The following is a 20,149-nucleotide window of genomic DNA, read 5'->3' as shown; positions in this document are numbered from 1 at the left end:
GGGCCTCCCCACCCACACAAGGAACAATTCCTTCCCATCTATCCCTGCCCTCTGGCAGTGGGATGCTGCTCCCCTTGTCCTCTCCCTTCCTATCCAAAGTCAGAAGAGCTGCACAGACTCAGGGAATGCTTAGGGAAGACTTCACACACAGAGCAACAATCCAAGGGGAGGCTAGACCTGCGAGGCACGAGGAAATCCTCCGGCTCAAACAGCCCCACATTCCTGAACTCCGGAGGTTTTTGCAGGGTTTATCTCCAGCCTGCCTCCCCAGCAAGCCCCAGCAGAGAGTCTCCAGCACAACCCACCACAACCTGTGTGGCCACATGCCCAGAGAGCCCCTCCCAGCACAGGGAAGATGGGATAAGGATCAGATCCAGACACAGAGCAGAGCAGAGATGGTGCCCTGGCAGAGCAAAACTGGAAATCTGGGAGTGTGGGCAAACTGGGAGCTCTGGCCTGATGTTAAAGAAAAAATTGAAGTGATTGAAAAGCTCCTTTAGATGGGTATTTTCTTGCCAGGAGCCTTCTGGATGAGGCTGGCAGCTCATCCTCAAGGAAAAATGAACACCAAGGCTTGGTTTTAATCACAGAGTTCCTCCATGGATCAGAGACTCTGCCCTTCCCACTGCAGGGTATCCCAGTGCTGGAGCACTGGTTTCCTAAAGGAAAAGGTTGGGAATTCTTTACAGCAACTCTCCTATTTGTGATTAATACCTCCAACATTGCTGCTGCACCAGCTCAAGAGAAATGAGTCCTGACCTGCCAGAATTGTCCAAACTCTGTAAAGGTGTTTGGAAAGCTGGGAGAAAACAAGATGACAGGGAGAAAAAAAAAGTTTTGAGCAGTTTACATGGCTGCAGAAAGGCATGAAAGTGTCATTCCAAAGAGAAAGAAGTATATTTTTGTCTTTAGCATGGGTGTATGACTGGCAGGGGTCACTCCTGTCCTGTGCAGAGATGTGCCTCCAATGGAGGAACACATTCCTGGTGTTACCTGTCATCCCAGACACCTTGTGGATGATATTCCAGCTTCTACTTACTTTCTTTAGAAAGTAAATATTGATGGGGTTTGTACCACCATAGCAGCTTCACAGCCCACCCTGCTCGGGCTGGAAAATGGACTTTTTCCTGGTTTCAGACCCTAAAGCAAAGAGGAAATGCTACACCCTGCTTCCTGCTCTACATATCCCTAGAGAAGGAATGCTGCTGCAGCTCGTGCAAATCCAACTGAACATTGCAACAACGCCCAAAAAAACATAAGTGGGAAAAAAATAAAATAAGAGTCATCCTGCAGGATCAGAGGTAAAGCTGCAGGTGGTTTTCTCTCCTGGAAGGTTCTGTGAGGAGCCACATCCCTAACAGGAGTGGGAATGCAGACAGCTCTTCCACCTCCTGCTGGGCATCAGCAGGACCAGGGAAAGGAAACACTGAGGGGGGAATTCCTCTTCCACTTCCAAGCTGATTATCCCGTTGTACCCAGAGTCTGCCTGGCAAATCCCAAGGAAACCCCTGTCCCACAGAGCAGAGTGAAGCATTACCTGGGAGAGAGGAAGGAGGAGCTGCCAAAGCTGCTTTCCCCATTACACAAGGGGTCTGGGAAGAGGTCGGCCTCGTTGCCTTCCCCGTAGTCCTCGAAGTGCTCCTCGCCGCTGATGACGGTGACGATGGAGTGGCTGAGCTCTGAGCCCAGGGCCAGCTCGTGGGGATGGGAGCTGTGGGAACACACAGGGACACGTCAGAGGAGCCTTTCCACCCTTCCAGGACATCCTCTTCTCCCAGGAGGGTTGGGTTTGTGTAGGACAGGATTTGGTAAGGGAGTGGTGGGTTCTGTGAGGAGCTGCTGGGAGATTCCCCCACACGTCCAGCACAGCCCATCCCTGGGGGCTCCAAGATGGACCCACTGCTGGATGAGGTTGGGCCCACCAGGAATGGTGGTGACACCTCTGGGATAACAGATTTGAGAGGGAAAACACAAACAAGTGATGGGGCAGCTGAAGTGAGTGCACAGATGAGTGGGGGGAGAACACTGGAGAGGAACAGCTCTGCAGGGCAGGGCAGGAGAGGGGCACGAGCTGCTCCGGCCACCAGAGCTGGGATTGCCCTGAGATTCCTGGGATGACCCTGGGATGCTGTGGGGAAGCCCATGCTGTGTCCCAGCAGCCCATGGAGGGCAGGGAGGTGCAGAGATGCACCTGGAGAAGCCCAAGCCTGGAGCAGGGGGTGCCTGAGAGTGCTGTGAGCCTGTGGGAAGCCGTGCTGGGACAGGGTCCTGGCAGGGACCTGTGGATCCACAGGGAGAGGAGCCCATGCTGCAGCAGGGTGCTGGCAGGGACCTGTGGATCCATGGGGAGAGGAGCCCATGCTGGAGCAGGGTCCTGGCAGGGACCTGTGGATCCACGGGGAGAGGAGCCCATGCTGGAGCAGGGTCCTGGCAGGGACCTGTGGATCCACGGGGAGAGGAGCCCATGCTGGAGCAGGGTCCTGGCAGGGACCTGTGGATCCACAGGGAGAGGAGCCCATGCTGGAGCAGGGTCCTGGCAGGGACCTGTGGATCCACGGGGAGAGGAGCCCATGCTGCAGCAGGGTCCTGGTCAGATTTGTGACCCTGTGGAGGACCCAGGCCATGCCTGAAGGACTGACCCCATGGAAGGGTGACACACAGGGGAGCAGTTCTTGGAGAAGCATTGCCCATGGGATGGACTCAGGGTGGGGAGGTTCATAGAGAGCTGTGCAAGAGACCCACACTGGGGCAGGGGAAGGACTCTGACTCCTCTCCCTGAGCAGTGGCTGGAACAAATGTGTGATGAACTGACCATAACCCCACTCCCTGTGCCACGGGGGGGAAGGAGGGGGAACTGGGAAGGAGGGATGATGGAGAGATGAAGGTGTTTTTAAAGTCTGATTTTACTTCTCATTATCCTGCTCTGATTTTGTCAGTGATAAATTCAATTAATATCCTAAATTTGAATCTGTTTTGCCCATGATGGTATTTGACGAGTGATTTCTCCTGTCCTTAACTCAATGAATCCTCTGTTATATTTTCTTTTCCTGTCCATCTTTGGAGGGCAGGGATGGAACAGCTTTGGTGGGTTCCTGGTGTGCACCAAGGTCAACCCACCCCACCAAGTGAGTGATGTGTCCCATTTTGGCAGAGCAGGACAGGACAGGAACAGCTCAGGCATCACTGGGAAAGTTTACTGTGATTTTTTTCTCCCAATAAACCAATTGGCAGCTGCAATGGGGGCACTCAGACTTGCAGGACAGTGCCCAGGGCTGGTGACAAGCCCTTGCTCGAGGACAAGAACAGGAGAGAAGGATCTGGGCATGTCCCTGCCACATCCCAAATGCTGTGAGCTCCACAGCAGCCCGTGCCAGGCTCACACTTGCTTCTTGCTGCCTAATCCTCTCAAGGGCCTGGGCTTTAACCCCATAACCCCTGGGGAGGGTTCAGCTAGTTGGGACAGACCCCCAGCAAGACAAAGGAGCCCTTTCCCTGCTCCTGCTGGGGAAAATGCTGTGTGTGACAATCCTGGAGTGGGGAATGCTGCTCCATGTGTTTTTAACACCAGATCCAGGAGGCTGCAGCGTGTTAAGCCTCAGTGCAAACCCTGAACACACCCAGCAGGGCTCCTGGGATGTTCCTTATCTCTTGAGGGGACACAGCTCAGCACAGTCATTGTCCCTGGAAGAATCTTTCCATTGCACACAGACACAGAATGCTGGAATGGTTTGGGCTGGAAGGACCTTAAAGCTCATCTCATTCCAGCCCCTGCCATAGGCAGGGACACCTTCCACTGTCCCAGGCTGCTCCAAGTCCTTTCCAGCCTGGCCTTGGACACTTCCAGGGATCCAGGGGCAGCCACAGCTGCTCTGGGCACCCTGTGCCAGGGTCTCCCCACCAAGCCAAGCCTCCTTTCCTGCCCAGAACCATGGAAGTTTTCAAATTAAGCTGAAGAAAAGGCAGGAGGGATTTGCAACAACCTGGCTGTGAAAGCAGCCACGGGGCTGTGAGTCACAGGTCTGTGTTTTGGGGGATTAACAACACTCTGCTCTTTAAAATTCTGTGCCAAAAATCATAATAATATTGCATTATTACAGAAATTGGTATTGGCTGTGCCCTTATCTCCATGCACTTGCTAGGAGAGGGAAATGGGGTATGAGCAGATTGCTGGACTAAACCAGAAAGAAAAAAAGATTACAGATAAGCCATTTATGACAAAAAAAAATCTGCTCCATCTAAGGATTTGCCCTTATCCCGCTAATAAAAACATGTCAACCCTCCAGATCTCTATTTAACCACAAATAAATCCAGCCCAGCTTGTGGGCATCTGCACATCCTCCTCGTGCCCTTGAGAAGCACCAACATTCCACAGTGGGATCCACCAGAATCCATCCAGCCCTGTGGTGAGTCAGACCTTCACCAAAAGCAGCGGAAATCTCTCCAGGAATAGAAGCCAGGGGGGTGGAATTGCTAATTCAGAAGCAAAGCCCAATCCCAGAACTCTAAATTTGGGGCTGTGGTTTGATAAGCACTATACAGAAGCAGATCTGATCAGGCACCTGGAAACCCTCAACCTGGATGCTTCGGGCAGTAAATTTTATTTCCTATTCCCATCTGGAGGCTCAGGCAGTTTCAGGACCCAGAGTCCAACTAATCTTTATTACACACAGCCTGAACAACCTTTAATTTAAATCATTTCAGGTATGTTGAGCTCTGAGAGCTCCTGAGGAGTGATGTTGAAGCTCTGATTCAGGCCAGCAGCTGCACTGAGGGGACTGTATTCCCTGGCTGTCCCTGGGTACCAGAGGTGTCCTCCTGTGTGGGGACTGATGGTACCAAAACCAGCCCTCAGCACTCCCAGAGGTTCCCATTTCAAACATTTCAAATCTATAAATCAAATTAAGTTTTTGCTCCCTGGAATTTTGCACACATTTAAAAATGTGGGAACAGGCCCCACTGTGCTTGGACAGAGCACCCAAAGGACATCTAACCATCCCAAGCCCACACCTGGAGTAGGAGGGAATTCCAGAATGGTTTGGGTTGGAAGGGACCTTAAAGCCATCTCATTCCACCCCCTGCCATGGGCAGGGACACCTTCCACCATCCCAGGCTGCTCCAAGCCCTGTCCAGCCTGGCCTTGGACACTTCCAGGGATCCAGGGGCAGCCACAGCTGCTCTGGGCACCCTGTGCCAGGGCCTGCCCACCCTCCCAGGGAACAATTCCTGCCCAATCTCCCATCCAGCCCTGCCCTCTGGCAGTGGGAAGCCATTCCCTGTGTCCTGTCCCTCCATCCCTTGTCCCCAGTCCCTCTCCAGCTCTCCTGGAGCCCCTTTAGGGCCTGGCAGGGGCTCTGAGCTCTCCCTGGAGCTTCTCCTCTCCAGTTGAGCACCCCCAGCTCTCCCAGCCTGGCTCCAGAGGGGCTCCAGCCCTTGGGGCATCTCCTTGGCATCCTCTGGACTCTCTCCAACCAGCCTGTCCCTCCTGGGCTGCTGACCCACCCACGACAAGCCCCAGGAGAAGCTGATATCCCCCATATCCCAGCTGTACCTACAGGCAGGAGAATCCAAAGCTGGCTGCCTTCCCTGGGGGCCGGGAGCGCACACAGGCTGCCATGGCCCCCGCAGGGACCCTGCTGGGACAGCGACCTCATAGCTGATTATCTCCCAATTTAACTGTCACTGAGCTGGGCGAGAAGAGCCCAGCTGGATAATCCCATTTCTGCTCTAATCCACAGCACCCTTTCAGCTCCAGGGCCCAGCTCTCACTGCCTCTCTGACATCTCCAGATGGGATTTTGGGGTGGGAGGGGAGACTCCAAAAAGCAGTGGGAGCTGTAAGCACTCCATGGAGCACCAGCCCTGGGCCTTGTGTTTTGGGAAAAAACTCGTCCTGTGTGTTACAGACCTCGAGCAAAGGTGATTCTAGAGGTTTGTGTTTGTGGGGCACTCACCTGGCACTGGCACAGATTTTCCAGGGAAGTTGTGGCTGCCCCAATCCTGGATGGGGCTTGGAAGAAACGTGGTCTAGTGGAAGGTGTCCCTGCCCATGGCAGAGGGTGGAATGAGATGACTTTAAGGTCTCTTTCAACCCAAATCATTCTGTGACTCTGATCCTAAAGGAGTTCTTCCCTGCCCTCCTGCCTGCCAGCATCCCAGTTTCACCCCAAACCCCATTTTTCCTCCAAAAATGGGGTGGGCCCAGGAGCAGTTTTGCCAGCAGCAGTTCAGACCCGGGGAAGGAGATCTTGGCTCACATTTCTGTGCTCCAGGCAGAGGTTTCAAACCAGTTATTACAGGAGGTGCTTGCACATCAAAGGGCACATGCATGTTTTCAGGGAAAACAAAAATAGAATGAGTTCCCCTCCTGACTAGAAAATTATATGTTGTGTTTCTGGCTTAAGTGATAGATTAAAAACTGCAAGTCTTTCAGGTGTTTGGATCAACCTGAGAAGTTATTTTAGAGGTTAAAGATGCTAATGAGGGTACAGGAGATCTCCCAAGGCAAGCAACGATTAACTCAAAGAGATTGCCAGGCCGGGCTCCAAACCAGCCTACACAAACCAGCCTAATTATTCTCCTTATTCCTCCAGAGGAGCTATTTTGGTCTCTCGCACACCATCACAAGCACAAAGAAAAAACCAAGTTCCAGCAAGACAAACTCGGCCCCACTCGCTGCAAAGCCCTGGGGGCTTTGTCTCCCTCCTTCCTGCCTGCATGGAGTGAGGAGGACTTTGCTCCTGGCTGTTTCCACTCACCCATGCTCGGGCTCCTCGATGGGATCTGTGAATTCCGAGTGCACGGTGGAGTCGATGGCGCTGTCGGTCTCCACCTCGTCGTGCATCTCGTGCTGGACCAGGGTGCTGGTGTCCTCATCTGTGAAGGTCTCACACTCGCTGTAGGTGCTCTCTGAGCCCATGTAGGCGCTGTCAGTCACCTCATTTGCCTGGGGAAAGAAAGAAGAAAAAAAAAATCCATGAGAAGCAGAACAATGAGATCCTGCAGCGGTGTGGATCCGAGCGGGACAGAGCGTGGATGAGGAAAGGGATTTTGGATGTGTTGTGTTTCTGAGCAGAGGAATCCAGCCTCTGGAATCACCCCAGGTTTAGCCACTGCTCTGTGGGCACCTCAGCCTTGCAGGGCTTGGGAAGCAGATCACAAAAACAGGGGCTAAATAAGAGTTGGAGGGGAGGTTTTGTTGTGAGCCAGGATGGATTTGGCCAGGGCAGGAGGGATTACCCACTCCTGACTCAGCAGTTCCCATCACTGCTGCTTTCTCCCACCCCATTCCATGAGGACATGTTCTTTATTAATCTGAATTCTCTGCAAAAACCACCATTCAAAACTCCCAACTACCCCTTGGAGCACCTTTATTTTTGCCCTGTCTGATAAAACCTTCCATCCCTCAACAGCAAATAAACTGTTTCTAAATCTTCATTACAACTTCTGATTTGCAAGGACTCAAATCTCTGCCCTTCAGCTGGACTGAAGCACAACCCTTTTCCTCTGACAGGACACACAGAACAGCTTTCAGGGCTTTTTCCAAGGTTTTGGAGAAAATGACGTTTCTCAAAGCAGTGTATTCATAAAATCATGGAGTGGTTTGGGTTGGAAGGGATTTTAAAACCCATCTCATCCCACTCCCTGCCTGCTCCACTATCCCAGGTTGCTCCAAGCCCCATCCAGCCTGGCTTTAGACACTTCCCAGGGGCAAAAAGGGATAGAAAACCTCAAAGGGATGGAGACAGAGAGCTGGTAACAGCAATTCCCACTCCACATGGACACCGGGAGCAGCCAATGACTCAGTCCAGCCCTGCCTTGCTCTCCCAGCCCCTGTGCCCACCACCCTCAGCAGGATGGAGACAGCCAGGAGCTCCTCTTGGAAAGGCTGGCTCAGCCTCCACCTGCCTTGGGGACACCAGCACCTCCAGGACACCACCCTGAAGTTAAACATGACACAAACCTGGGCTCAAATCAGGGGCTGTTCCAGTGAGCAGAGCCTGTGCCAGCCTTACAGAGGGAAACAAAAGCCTCTAAAGCCCCCACCCACTTTAAAAAGCATAAATCCACCAAAACCACTTACACACCTAAAGCTGGGACTTGCTTAAGTGCTTTATATTGGATTTATGCTGCACTTTCTAGAAACACCATTAATGCTCCAGCAGGAGGGACAAGGGGAAGTAGAGGCTTGACTTGTCTTGGCTTGGTCACAGACAGAGAGATCCCAGGAGGTGACAACAGCCACCCCCAACTGCCCATTCCCCTCCTTTTGCCTCTTTGAAAAAGATTTCGTGCCAAAGTGGACAGAATTTTGCTTGCACACTACAAAATATAGGCTGTTTTTTAAATACCAACCCCCATTTCTCACAGGAAAAGATTAAATTTAAACATACAAGTATGTTTACATTGAAGTATTATAATTGAGGTGTTATAATAAGCACAGAGTAAAAACAACTATTGAAAGAAGCCCAAAAAACCCTCCAAACACCTAAATTCACAAATAATTTGATTAAAAACTCTGCTGTGGTTACTGCTGACCGTCTCAACATGAAGCAAACAGGAGCTGAACAGTGCCCTCAGTCAGATGTTAACAACAAGACCTTTAATGTCCCTTCCAACCCAAACCATTCCATGATTCTGTGATTTCTCTATCAAATTGTTCCAAAACACCTTATTGATGGGAAATACATGCATGGACAGGCTGGATTTGGGAGAAACCCTTTTAGAAGTAGGAGAACTCACCAGCACAGCACATCAATCATTGTCCTTCAGCCACATCAAACACATGCATCAATTTCTTATCTAAAACTTGTATTTTTCCTCTGTGATACCAGCCTAGATGAGGTTTCAAAAGCAAGAGAGCCCTATTAAAATTAAACCTGTGTGGACAATGGGTTAAGAAGCAGCTGAAACTGTAACCAAAGTCCTTCTCCTGAGCACGAGCGTGGAGAACTTTGTTACACATTTCACCACAGAATCAGTAACTAAACCTCAAGAAGAGATGCCAGGAGGAGATAGGCAAACCAAGGGGGTTCAGGTATTGCCAAATGCCTGACAGAGCCAAATTCCTGTCCCTGGGCAAGTGTGTGGGTAAAGAAATTTCTTATTTATGGCCTCATGAGCAGCTGGTTTGTACACTGACCCTTCAAACTCCCCTGCTACAGCTCTCCTTCAGCTTTGCCTTCCTGTGAGCTGAAAGTAAACATTTTTTCCAGTTTAAAAAAAGTTTAAATTCACTTAAAAACATCCATGGGCTCAGGACAGCCAGGCTGGGCTTCAACCACCCCAGGAACATTCAGAGCAGGGTTGGTGTCACCAGTATCAGTGAATTTTAAATCTTTTATCTAATAAGACACACCCTGAGGTGCTTCAGGCAAACCTCAGATATTAAAACTGGGACTCAGGCACACACAGAGCTCCAAGCTGGAACAGGATCAGGGTTTTACAAAGGTTCCCAATCCCAAACTCAGCTCCTCCAGCAGGAATTTCCCCAGAGCCACACCTGGCTGACAGGACAAGGGCCACCCAGAGGCATCTCTGCCTCTGCTCAGGGAAACTCCAGGGATCTGAGAGCCCAGGACAGCACTCCTGCTTCTGAAAGGAACACTCCTGCTTCTGACAGGAAATAAATGGTGAAATCAGCACTGGGATGGTGTAAAGTGCCCTGCTGAGACAGGTGAGGTGCCTTGAGGAGCCTCCTCCAGCAGCAGCTCATCCATTCCAAGCATCTGATGACACAGGGGAGTAAAGATTACTAAATGAGATGTTGTAAAGTGCTGTAAAACCACATGGATTTAAAAAGCTGCTGCAGTGTGAGGAGAGGGATTCTGGGGAATCACCTGCAAGGTCCAGGCAGGGACAAGGCTCAGCTTTGATCTGCCAAGGACAGAAACTCCAGCACAAGCTCTGCCGAGGCGTTGCCTTGGAAAGGAGGGCAAAGTCTGGCTCCCAGGGAGGTTCCTTCCAGGCAGGGCTGTCCCTGGAGCTGTCCTGGCATCCCAAAGCTCTGCTGGCCTTGGACACAAACACTCGGAAGGTTGAGAGGGAGGTGAATGACAAGGAAAAGGAAAAACAACTCTGTTTTCCCAGCAGTGTGAGCCTGTTTCTGAAGAATCCAGCCCTGACTGCGGACAGGATGGAGAGGAGACAGATCAGCTACAAAAATCCCACCCCAAGGACACCCTGTGGCCCAGCCAGCAGTGCCAGTGCCAGGCTGGGAGCCAGGAGAAGGGACACACTTGTGTTTATAGTCCCACATTAATGCTGTGACCCCAAAGCCTTGGAACACCCCAGGGCAGCTCAGCCTCCAGAATGCCACTTTAGGGGATTGCCACCTCTGGGTCCAAATATTGCCCCCTTCCCACATATCTGAGCAATTCCAGCTTTTCAGAGAGGCCAGGGAGCCTGTGCTGAGCCCTGGGTGAAGGCAACTTTCACAGTTCAGCTCCTGCAGTTCGGGTTGTTACACTCCATCATCACCCTCCTCAAGGCTGGACAAGAGAAACACACTTGTACCTATTGGGGCAAACTGAAAACACTCACCCAGCCCCAAAACAAACCCAAAGCCAACTCACAAAACACCACACCTGGCACACTGTCCCCAGCACCCCAAAAACCAGCAGGCACCATCCCTGCTGGTCCAACTAACAGCCCCAGGGAGACCCAGGCAGAGTGGAGTGTGAAGTTACAGCCCATGGAATCACAGAATTATGGAATGGTTTGGGTTAGAAGGGACAATTAAGTTCTACCCAGTTCCAGCCCCTCTGCTCCAGGCAGGGACACCTTCCCAGGCTGCTCCAAGCCTCATCCAGCCCAGCCTTGGATAATTCCAGGGATCCAGGGGCAGCCACAGCTTCTCTGGGCACCCTCTGTCAGGGCCTCCCCACCCTCACAGAGAACAATTCCTTCCCAATATCCCATCTAAATCTCTCCCGTTTTAATCTAAACCATTCCTATGTAAAAAAAAATCAGGTGGATCTGCCCATGTAAAAAGTCAGGCGGGTTCCCAACCTGCCCCTTCAGGTCCCTCTGGAAATCCAACCCCTCCTCGTTCTGTGCCAGCTCCCAAAAACCCACCTGTGGAGACATCACCTCCTCTGTGCAGAGCCAGATCCAGCTCCGGGAGCTGCTTCAGCGAGGCGGGAGGGAAGCAAAGTCCAGGGGAGCTGGGAGGCTTAAGGAGAATTCTGCTGAGTCCCAACAGAGTGCCTTTTGTTCCCCAGCTGCCGATAAGGAGGCACTTCCCTCCTTGTGACCGCAGCCTCCTCCTGCTCCCCTGAATTCCAAAATAAGAGCCCAGTCCTGGGAGCCCCAGCTCCAGGTGCTCACACTTCCCAGGAAACCATCCCCAGAGGAAAAGGTTGGATCCAGAGCTGACCTGTTGTTGAGGCTTATCTCAGCCTTCCTGGTGTTTCTGGTGAATAATTAAGCGTTAAATGACAAATTCCTTCCTTATAGCCACAAAAAGAGGGATGAATAAAGCTTGGATTGCTTACCGGGGGCAGGTCAGAAGCACTTTTGGTGACTCAGAGGGTGATCTCTGGCAGGTAATGACAATATTGAGCTCAAAGAAGGTTTATAAACAGCCCAATGCCACCTTGCCCGAGCTCTCAGCCAAGGAACTGCTCCCTGCAGACAGGATCCCAGCAGAGCCAGCACTGTGGGACAGCTGATCCATGGGATTTTCCCTTCCCCGTGGCAGCCCTCAGCACAGGGAGGCCTCAGCACTGCTCACACCTACAAGTTTTGAGGTTTTTGTCTGGTTTTCTGTTTCCTCTCCGCAGAAACATTGCATATATCAGCTCTCTCAGCACTGCCCACCCAGCATAAACACGCTGATTTCCTTCCATTACCTTCCCACAGCACGTTTTTCCCCTTTTTTCTCTGGGTTATCCTTGCTGTCCTCTGGGCCACATCCTTCCTTCTGAGCAGAACCCCCTGCTCAGCAGCACTGCCTGGACGTGTCCTGGACCTTGATAAGCAGTTGACCTCCTGAGCTGAGTCCAGGCCAGCCCAGATTCCTGCTCAGAGCACGGCAGGAAGGAGTTATGCTTTAACCCGAGCTCTGCCTGGAGCTGCTCCTCCACAGAGCTGGTCACAGCCCTTCTGCTGCTCTGCCTGTGCCTCAGGAGCTCAGAGAACATCTGGAACTCCCATGAGAGCCCAAAATCAGACACTAAAATTAATTAGGAAAGCCCAATCTCTGCCTGTTTCACTTCCTAAACTCTTATTGAGACACCTCTGCTTCCCCTCTGCACCTCCTGGTCCTTCCCAGTGTCCCACAGTTCCCAGTTCCCACGTTCCCAGTCTCACACAATCTGCTCGTGGCTCAAGATAAGGCTCCAAGGGGTTTGTTTTCCAAACTCCTTCCAGCCTATTTCCTACAGGGCAAACACTTCAACTCGGATCTTTTGTGACCAGTGGAGAAATTTCTCACCATAGCCCTGCAGGTGGGTCCTGCCCTCAGGGACATCCCTGTCCAATTTACACTCCCATCCTTCCCTCTACAGTTCTGAGTCTACACAATAAATTAATTTCCTTGGTATTTTCAGGCTTTAAGGTATCAAATTATCACCATGGAGTGATTTGGGAGAGCTGGGGGTGCTCACCTGGAGAGGAGAAGCTCCAGGGAGAGCTCAGAGCCCCTGCCAGGACCTAAAGGGGCTCCAGGAGAGCTGGAGAGGGACTGGGGACAAGGAATGGAGGGACAGGACACAGGGAATGGCTTCCCACTGCCAGAGGATAAGGTTAGATGGGACATTGGGAAGGAATTGTTCCCTGGGAGGGTGGGCAGGCCCTGGCACAGGGTGCCCAGAGCAGCTGTGGCTGCCCCTGGATCCCTGGAGTGTCCAATCTCCATGTGCTCCCACAGCAGCTTCTGTGTTACAACACACAACTAGGGCCCTGCAAATCCCTGGCCCCCTTTGCAGAAGCTCTGAGAAGCTGGAGAAACCCAGCAATGTGGATTTCAATAGCCTCCCTCTGGTTTTTGCCCTCAAAGGAGGCTTAAATTCAATTGCTCAACATGAAAAGAAATCCTGGCTTTAACAGAGTTAAAGTTTCACAGAGCTGATGTGTTGATCTTAAAGCTGCTGCTCGCTGTTGCACAGAATGTCACAGAATATTCTGAGCTGGAGTTCTCCCAGCTGCACCTGTGGGCAGGCAGGCTGGGAGAGCCAGGAGTAGCTCCTACTCCTAAAATACACAAAACTTGGGACTTGCCCCACTCCCATTTTCCTCCCCAGACCCACTCCTGCACTGAACAACTCCCTGCTGGACCAATAGTGCCTGGGCAGGTGGAGGCTTCCAGGAAAAGCCAAATTCCCCTCTGGTGGCTGTGCAGAGTGTGTTTTCCTGGCTGTTCCAAGAGGAGCCACGGCAGCTGCCCAGCAGATGGCAACAGCCCTGCACAAGGCACTGCACCCGCAGGATTTACGGCTGTCCTGAGCTGCAGAGCTCACCCAGAGCCTTCCTCTGACCTTGCTGGCCCAAAACACGAATTCTCAGAGATAAAAAATCCTATTTGTGGTATTTATGGTGCTCCCAGGCAGCATTTACAGAGCACTGGCTCCACCTCTCCTCCAGCCCACCTAAAGTTCTACATCTCCATGGCCATCCCAGCCTAATCCCAGCATTTTCATGCCTTGTTTTCCTTTTTTGAGAGTCATCCTTCCCTGCATTGCTCAGGAGGGTTCACCTGCCTCAGAAGCAGAGAAGGGGGGCAGAACCCTCACCCTGGGGCAAGGCACAGCTGGTATCCCTGTGCTGCTGGGCTGATGGTTGAGCTTGGAGGTCTTTTCCAGCCCCAAGAAAACTAACTCTAAATTCCCCTTCCACGTCCCCCAGAGCATTCCAAACAAGTCCTGTGTCTCAGCACTGAGTCATGAGCTCCATAGGAGCTCAGGAAGGGAGGCAGCAAGGAGAACACCCACCTTCCAGGCACTCAGCAGCCAAGCTGTGCCAGCCCAGCCTGGGGGAAAAACAGGGCTCAGGTGTCCAGATGGAAAAGCCCCAAGCTGCCTTCAACGTGACTTTGACAAAGCAGGAATGCTGTCATTAGTTTTTAGTGGTTTCTCACCCAGCAACAACCAAGATTCCATCTTGGGAGGTGATCCCAAGCAGGTGATACTCTCCCTGCTCCCAGCTGGGTGCACAGGGATGAGATTCCTCTTTAATGTGTGACAGGAGAGCTGGAGGGATCAGGATGAGCCTCCTGGAGCTGGATGAGCACAAGAAGCCATGTGGCTGCAGGAGGTGCTGTCTCAGTGGTGCCATGGGAGCAGAAATCCTCTTTGGAAGCAGAACAGACAGCCTGGACTGTTGGACACTCCTGGAATGGTGCAACAAGAGCCAGGAGATCCACAGCACACCCAGAGCCACACCAGTGGCTGAACTGGGGGAGTATCCAACATTACCAATTCCTGAGTTCACACCTTGTCCCCTTCAAAAGCCTTTTCCTGGAGGAAGGAGGTGTTGGTGGTTCTCTCTGCAGAGCAAATCCTGGGCCAAAGTCCCCAGCTCTGGGCTCTCAGGGTTTTCCATGGATGCTGAGCTCTCCTGGTGACAGCCACCGGAAGAGGACATGAGTCATCAAGCAGAGCAACCTTATTAACAAAGGGAAGACATTTTCCTGAAGACTGCTTAAAGCACTTGTTTACACTTGTTTGAACAAACATTGAGGAGAAAAGCTCCCAGTCAGACCTCAGCACTTGGAAGAGCTGAGCACTCCAGCCACTGGGATTCTGGGCTGTTTAAGAGGGACCACAGCCACTGCTCCACTCCAGTGACCACAACTGCTCCCAGCACTTCTGCAAATGCAGCAACTCCTCCAGCTCTGATGTGACAGGGGAGGAGAAATCCCAGCTGGGCCACTTCACCCCACGGCCCTGCCACAGCCAGAGGGGCTCACCCAGTCCCTGAGGATCCCAGTTGTGTTTTGGGGGGTGTTCAGCTGTGTGTCCCAGGGCTGACACAGGGATATCCCAGAGCCCAAACTGCTGCTTGGTGCAGTGACAAGTTTACTCTGAGGAAAGGTGATGTCTTCACTTTGAAAGGTTGACTTTTTACCCCTCATCTCTCCTGGAGAACCCAAGCAAGATGGAACATCAATATTGGGATCAGCTGTTTATTCTGTTCTCTGCCTTGCTGATATCCTACTGCACCCAAGGAAGAAGGGTCTGCTGGAGCCCCCTCCAGCTCTTTTCCTGGTGCTCCTGTGAGCAACACACCTTTGCTGCTTCAGCAGGAGGCTTTGTACCACAGCTTCTCCCTCCCTGGGCCAGCTCCAGCTTTCCAAGGCACAGCACTCCAGGACGTGTGGGATAAAAGGCACATTGGGAGAACAACCCCCCCGCCCCTCACCCCAAGACTCCAGTTTTATTTTTACACTCCCAAGGCTGAGTGGTATTTCTCGAGCATGTTCTCATTTGCTGAACCTCTACGAAATCCTGGCAGGCTGGAAATTATTTCGAATCATGTATCCAAGACAACAAGGATAATTCTTCCCCGGCATGTTAAAACGTGGAGCTGTCCTTTAGATGACTACGCTGAATTCAGTATAAAAATCCACTTAGGTTCTTCTGGAAAAGGAGGTTTCAGGACTCATCACCTTTTTTTCCTTTAGGTCACCTTGTCTTTTCAAGGAAAGGCTGGCCCAGCAGCAGAAGTATTTCATCCCAGTGGGGCACACACCTGCCGTGTTGGTATTGCTGCCCAGAATAGCTCCCAGTGCTGCCAGAGCTCATCTGTGTTAAATTAGCCCTTGGAAAAGATCCCTGCTCGGAATCTCAGGCAAGATGGTCCCTTGACACAGGTCTGAGGAGCAAAAAGTGAAAGCCTTTCCCTGTCACAGCCTCCACACTGCTCAGTCCAGCATTAAAAAGCTCATTTGTGACCCTGCATCACATAAAAACCGTGGAAATCCATCTCCCTGCCTGCCCTCCTGTCCCACTTCTCATCAGCTGTTCCTGGGCCTTGTAACTACCTTCCAAAAAGGAAAAATAAACCAATATTCAACCCTGCCTGGAGAAGCTGTGGATCCCTGGCAGTGTCCAAGGCCAGGCTGGACAGGGCTTGGAGTGATGTGGGATAGTGGAAGGAATCCCTGCCCATGGCAGGGGGTGGCACTGGATGAGTTTTAAACTCCCTTCAACCCAAATCATTCCATGATTTTAGGACCAGCTGCCCAACACCCAGGCTATCATTAACCTCTCATCAAGAAATCACAAGGCCAAAATTATGTACTACAGACTACATCAAGCAAAAATACACATAGATATAAATAAATATATTTGCATGCAAATACAGAGCAGGTTGGGAGTCTCGTTGCCAGCAACACGTAGTGTGATAAAAATCACACAGAATCATAAATATCCTGAGTGGGAAGGGGTTCACAAGGATTCAGAGCCCAACTCCTGGTCCTGCACAGGACAACCCCAAAAACATCCAGGCTGCCAAGACACAGGTGTAACAACCCTGAAGAGGGAAGTTTGGAAAAGAAAAAACGAAGGGAAAAAATTCAGTCTCCACTTGGGATGGGGTTCCAGCCATCCCTTTGCTTCCTGCAGCACCTCCTGGCTGGAAGGCACACAGCAGGAATGGGTGAAACCTTCCAAGCCAAGCTCAAAACCTCCAGACACAGACAAGAGGTGGGAACAGCAGGATCACTGCTGCAACATTCTCCTATCATAAGGAATGAGGAGGGAACCAAGGCATAGATGCTTTAACTAGAGGAAAACAACCCAAATCAGAGAAACTGCCTTTATCAAGCCCAAGAATAGAGATAAAATGTAGATTTTTGTCCTTTGCTCTGCCTTTTACTGACCAAACAGCACCAAATGTAAACAATCCCACTGCTCTGCTGTGCCTCAGGTTGGCTCCTGGCTGGTACATCCAAACCAAGCTCAGCTTTTCCAGGCTCAGCAAGACAAACCCAAGAGTCACCAGTGTTCCACCACAGAAAAGGGCTCCCTTTCCACTCAGGTCACCGTGCTCTGTTTTACCAACACCAATTTTAACTTAAACACCACCAAATTCTTGCTGCAGGTGGGCCTGTCACCCAGAGACTGAATTTATTTTTACATTTTAACCATCCCTGAGCCCTGAGCAAACTCCTGTCTCCCCGGGTACAGCTTAATACCCAAATCCCACTCCATGTGCAGCCAACATTTATGGGGAAACAACCAGAGCTCATCATACTTGCCTCAAACGTGACGAAGTCGAAAATGAAACAACCAGAGCTGCTCATACTTGCCTCAAACGTGACAAAATCGTCAAACTCATCGGGACAGGCCGGCGCTTCCTCCTCGGGGGGATATCCCATATCATACAGCTGGCTGTCGGGGTCTGCAGAGAGGGAAAACAAACAAACACACACAGAGTTGGGATCAGAGAGACAGAAATGTGCACCTTGAGGCCAAGAATGGGTTTGGGAGACACGGATAGAGGAGGGATAGGGAGTCCTGTGGGTGGGTGCAGCCCTCAGGAGCTCCCACCTGCTTCAGGGCTGGAAGGCAACGCTTGTGGCTTTTCCCTACCATAAATCCCCTATCCTTCCATGCCCTGAATTCCTTCTCTCAGTTTCTCCCCTATCCCCCTTCCTCGCATCCTCTTTTCTCTCCCTTTCCAGGCAGTTTAACGCCGCTGTGGGCAGGGAAGGCAGGAGGGTGTGTGTGTGTGACAGCGCCATGGGAACGGCGGGGAAAGGAAGGCGGGCTGCGCCTCCTCAGGAACACCCCGCCGGAAAGATAAAAAAACAACACGTTTGCAGCTAGAAATCTTCAAAATAAACCCATCCTCCTAGTCTAAAAAGCCCGTATTGCAGCGTTGCCCCCCTGGGAGGCAGCGAGAATTCGTTGTGTTCCCTCAAGGAATAGTTAATGGCCGATCCTGTAAGAGGCCTGGAGCCCGGGCTGGGAGCGGTGCTGCAGTCCCCGAAAATAAACACGAAATTGCCTCGGAGCTGCCGTGGATGCGAGGAGGAGGAGGAGGCTGTGCCCCCAAGGAATGCACAAAGGATTTAGGGAGGAATAAGGGGTCACTGTCCTTCAGAGTTCTGGTCCAAGCCCTCAGGGGGGAACATAAGGAGTGTTTGTCCTGCTGTGGCCGCACAGGTGGGACAGTGGCAGCTTCATTCAGAGAAATGGGACCTCTCCAGGTGTCAAGAAAGGCAGTTTTTTATTTAAAGCATCACTTTGTGGTTATTTTGTACATCTGGTAAAAGGTCAAAGGGATTAGGGGTTGGTCAAGGCACTGGAGGGGCTCAGCCTGGAGAGGAGAAGCTCCAGGGAGAGCTCAGAGCCCCTGGCAGGGCCTAAAGGGGCTCCAGGAGAGCTGGAGAGGGACTGGGGACAAGGGATGGAGGGACAGGACACAGGGAATGGATCCCACTGCCAGAGGACAGGGCTGGATGGGAGATTGGGCAGGAATTGTTCCCTGGGAGGGTGGGCAGGCCCTGGCACAGGGTGCCCAGAGCAGCTGTGGCTGCCCCTGGATCCCTGGAAGTGTCCAAGGCCAGGCTGGATGGGGCTTGGAGCAGCCTGGGATGGTGGAAGGTGTCCCTGCCTATGGAATGAGATGGGGCAGGGACACCTTCCACTGTGTCTCACTCTTCCACCCAATCTCATTGGAACGAGATTGGGTTTTGTCTTCCAACCCAAAGCATTCTGAGAATCTCTGATTTAGGGACTCAGGCCTGCAGCAACACCTCCCACCTGAACACCATCCCAGGGTCTCTCAGCTCACTATTAAATGCAGACACAGGGGGGCACCCAGGAGATACTGGAGATACTGGGGTTCCCTGGGGTGGGAGAAGTTGAACACGTAGGACCAAGAAATGATCCCTCCCCTCACCTGGGCCTGGGGCTCCTGGAGGGTCAAGTTGTGAATTTGCTCCAGGAATGACCCAAATTGCTTTTGCAGCACCAGACTCAGCACTGTGCTCCACAGGGTCAAGGAGCTCTTGGCCACAGCTTGGAACCTCAATATCCCACTGCTGTCCCACTGTGGCAGAATCCCAGCAGGGCCCTGGGATTCACCTGGAAATGCTGCTGCCTGGGCACCCTGCTCAGGGCAAGGCCACCTCCTGCTCTGACTATTGGGGCAGCAGGGGAGGATCTTGGACTTGATGACCTTGTTGGTCTTTTCCAACCTTAATGGTTCTATAATCTGAAATTGGCATTGTCCCTATCCTCAAATGTCCCTCTGTCCCCACCTGCACAGCTCCACCCGTGATCCTGAGCCTACAATCAGGAGGATTGATTAATTATTTAATCATTAATTAGCACCCATTAATTATCCCTGGTGCTATTTTGGGATTTGAGCCTCCTGGCTGAGGGCAGGGAGGGGATGGGGACAGTGACCTGCCCACCACAGTCGGTGCCACAGAGAGGAGGAGCCTTTGCCCATGTCTAGGGGCAAAACCAAAACCAAACAGTGCTCCTGGAAAGCAGTTTGTGTCACAGCACCCAGAGGGGACAGGCAGCCACCTCTCCTGCCAACCAGCACACACAGGAGTGACTCCAGGCCATCTCCAGTGATCCTGCTGGCACCCCACAGCAGCTCCTGGAACCACATCCCAAAGGCACAGGCTGCTCCCTTCTCCTTATTCCCACATCATTTCTTTTCCTCCCCCTCCAAATAGACACACAAACACTTCCTACTCTTCTGCAGACACAGATAAAGATATTTATTCTCCTCATTCCTACCAGAGGGGCTTGAAAAGGGAGGATTTGCAGGCAAGTCAAGGCTTCCCTTTGGAATGAGGGGTATAAAGAGTGGGCAGAGCACAGGCACAGGCAGCTCCTGCCATCCCTCCCCTGCCTCCTGCCCAAACCAGGGGCTCTGGAGCCTTCCCAGCCCTTCAGGGAATGAACATGATGGGGATGAACGAGACCCTTGTTGCTCCATCTGTGTGCAGAGAGCCCAGCCCAAAGAGAGAGGGGGTCTCTGTGTACCGTGGGTTTATTTTCACAGCAAATTCCAGTGCAAAAATCCAGGAAAGGCAATCTGAGAGGTCACCTGCACCCTCGTGGTGGCCATGCCCAGGAGGAGCCAACATTCCATGTTCCCACCTCCCCACACATCCCAGAGAGCAAAGACAAACAGCACCACAAACAAAGGTTGACTTTTCTGCTGGATTCATTCCCTCCCCCTCC

General features: G+C 52.0%; 1 protein-coding gene across 4 annotated transcripts in view; it reads right to left on the bottom strand.

Annotated features, from left to right (window-relative positions):
* RAB11FIP3 (RAB11 family interacting protein 3) overlaps window positions 1-20,149 on the bottom strand; it is a 69,147-nt gene that overhangs the window by 18,449 nt on the left and 30,549 nt on the right. Inside the window, exons 3-5 of one of the 4 annotated variants that reach the window (XM_083872415.1) lie at window positions 17,248-17,339; window positions 6,755-6,942; window positions 1,538-1,711 (exon numbers count right to left, since the gene is read on the bottom strand). In XM_083872415.1, the coding sequence (XP_083728541.1) occupies window positions 1,538-1,711; window positions 6,755-6,942; window positions 17,248-17,316 (431 nt within the window). In that variant the 5' untranslated portion in view covers window positions 17,317-17,339. Of the gene's footprint in view, window positions 1-1,537; window positions 1,712-6,754; window positions 6,943-8,738; window positions 8,878-11,072; window positions 11,371-11,848; window positions 12,000-17,247; window positions 17,340-20,149 lie in introns of those variants that run through there. The other 3 variants (XM_083872413.1, XM_083872412.1, XM_083872414.1) reach the window with 3 other exon arrangements.

This window comes from Zosterops lateralis, assembly GCF_965231275.1.
Source record: "Zosterops lateralis genome assembly, chromosome: 15".
NCBI classification, from domain to species: Eukaryota; Metazoa; Chordata; class Aves; order Passeriformes; family Zosteropidae; genus Zosterops; species Zosterops lateralis.
Note: the sequence above shows the minus strand (reverse complement) of the source record. Positions and strands in the feature narration are given on the sequence as shown.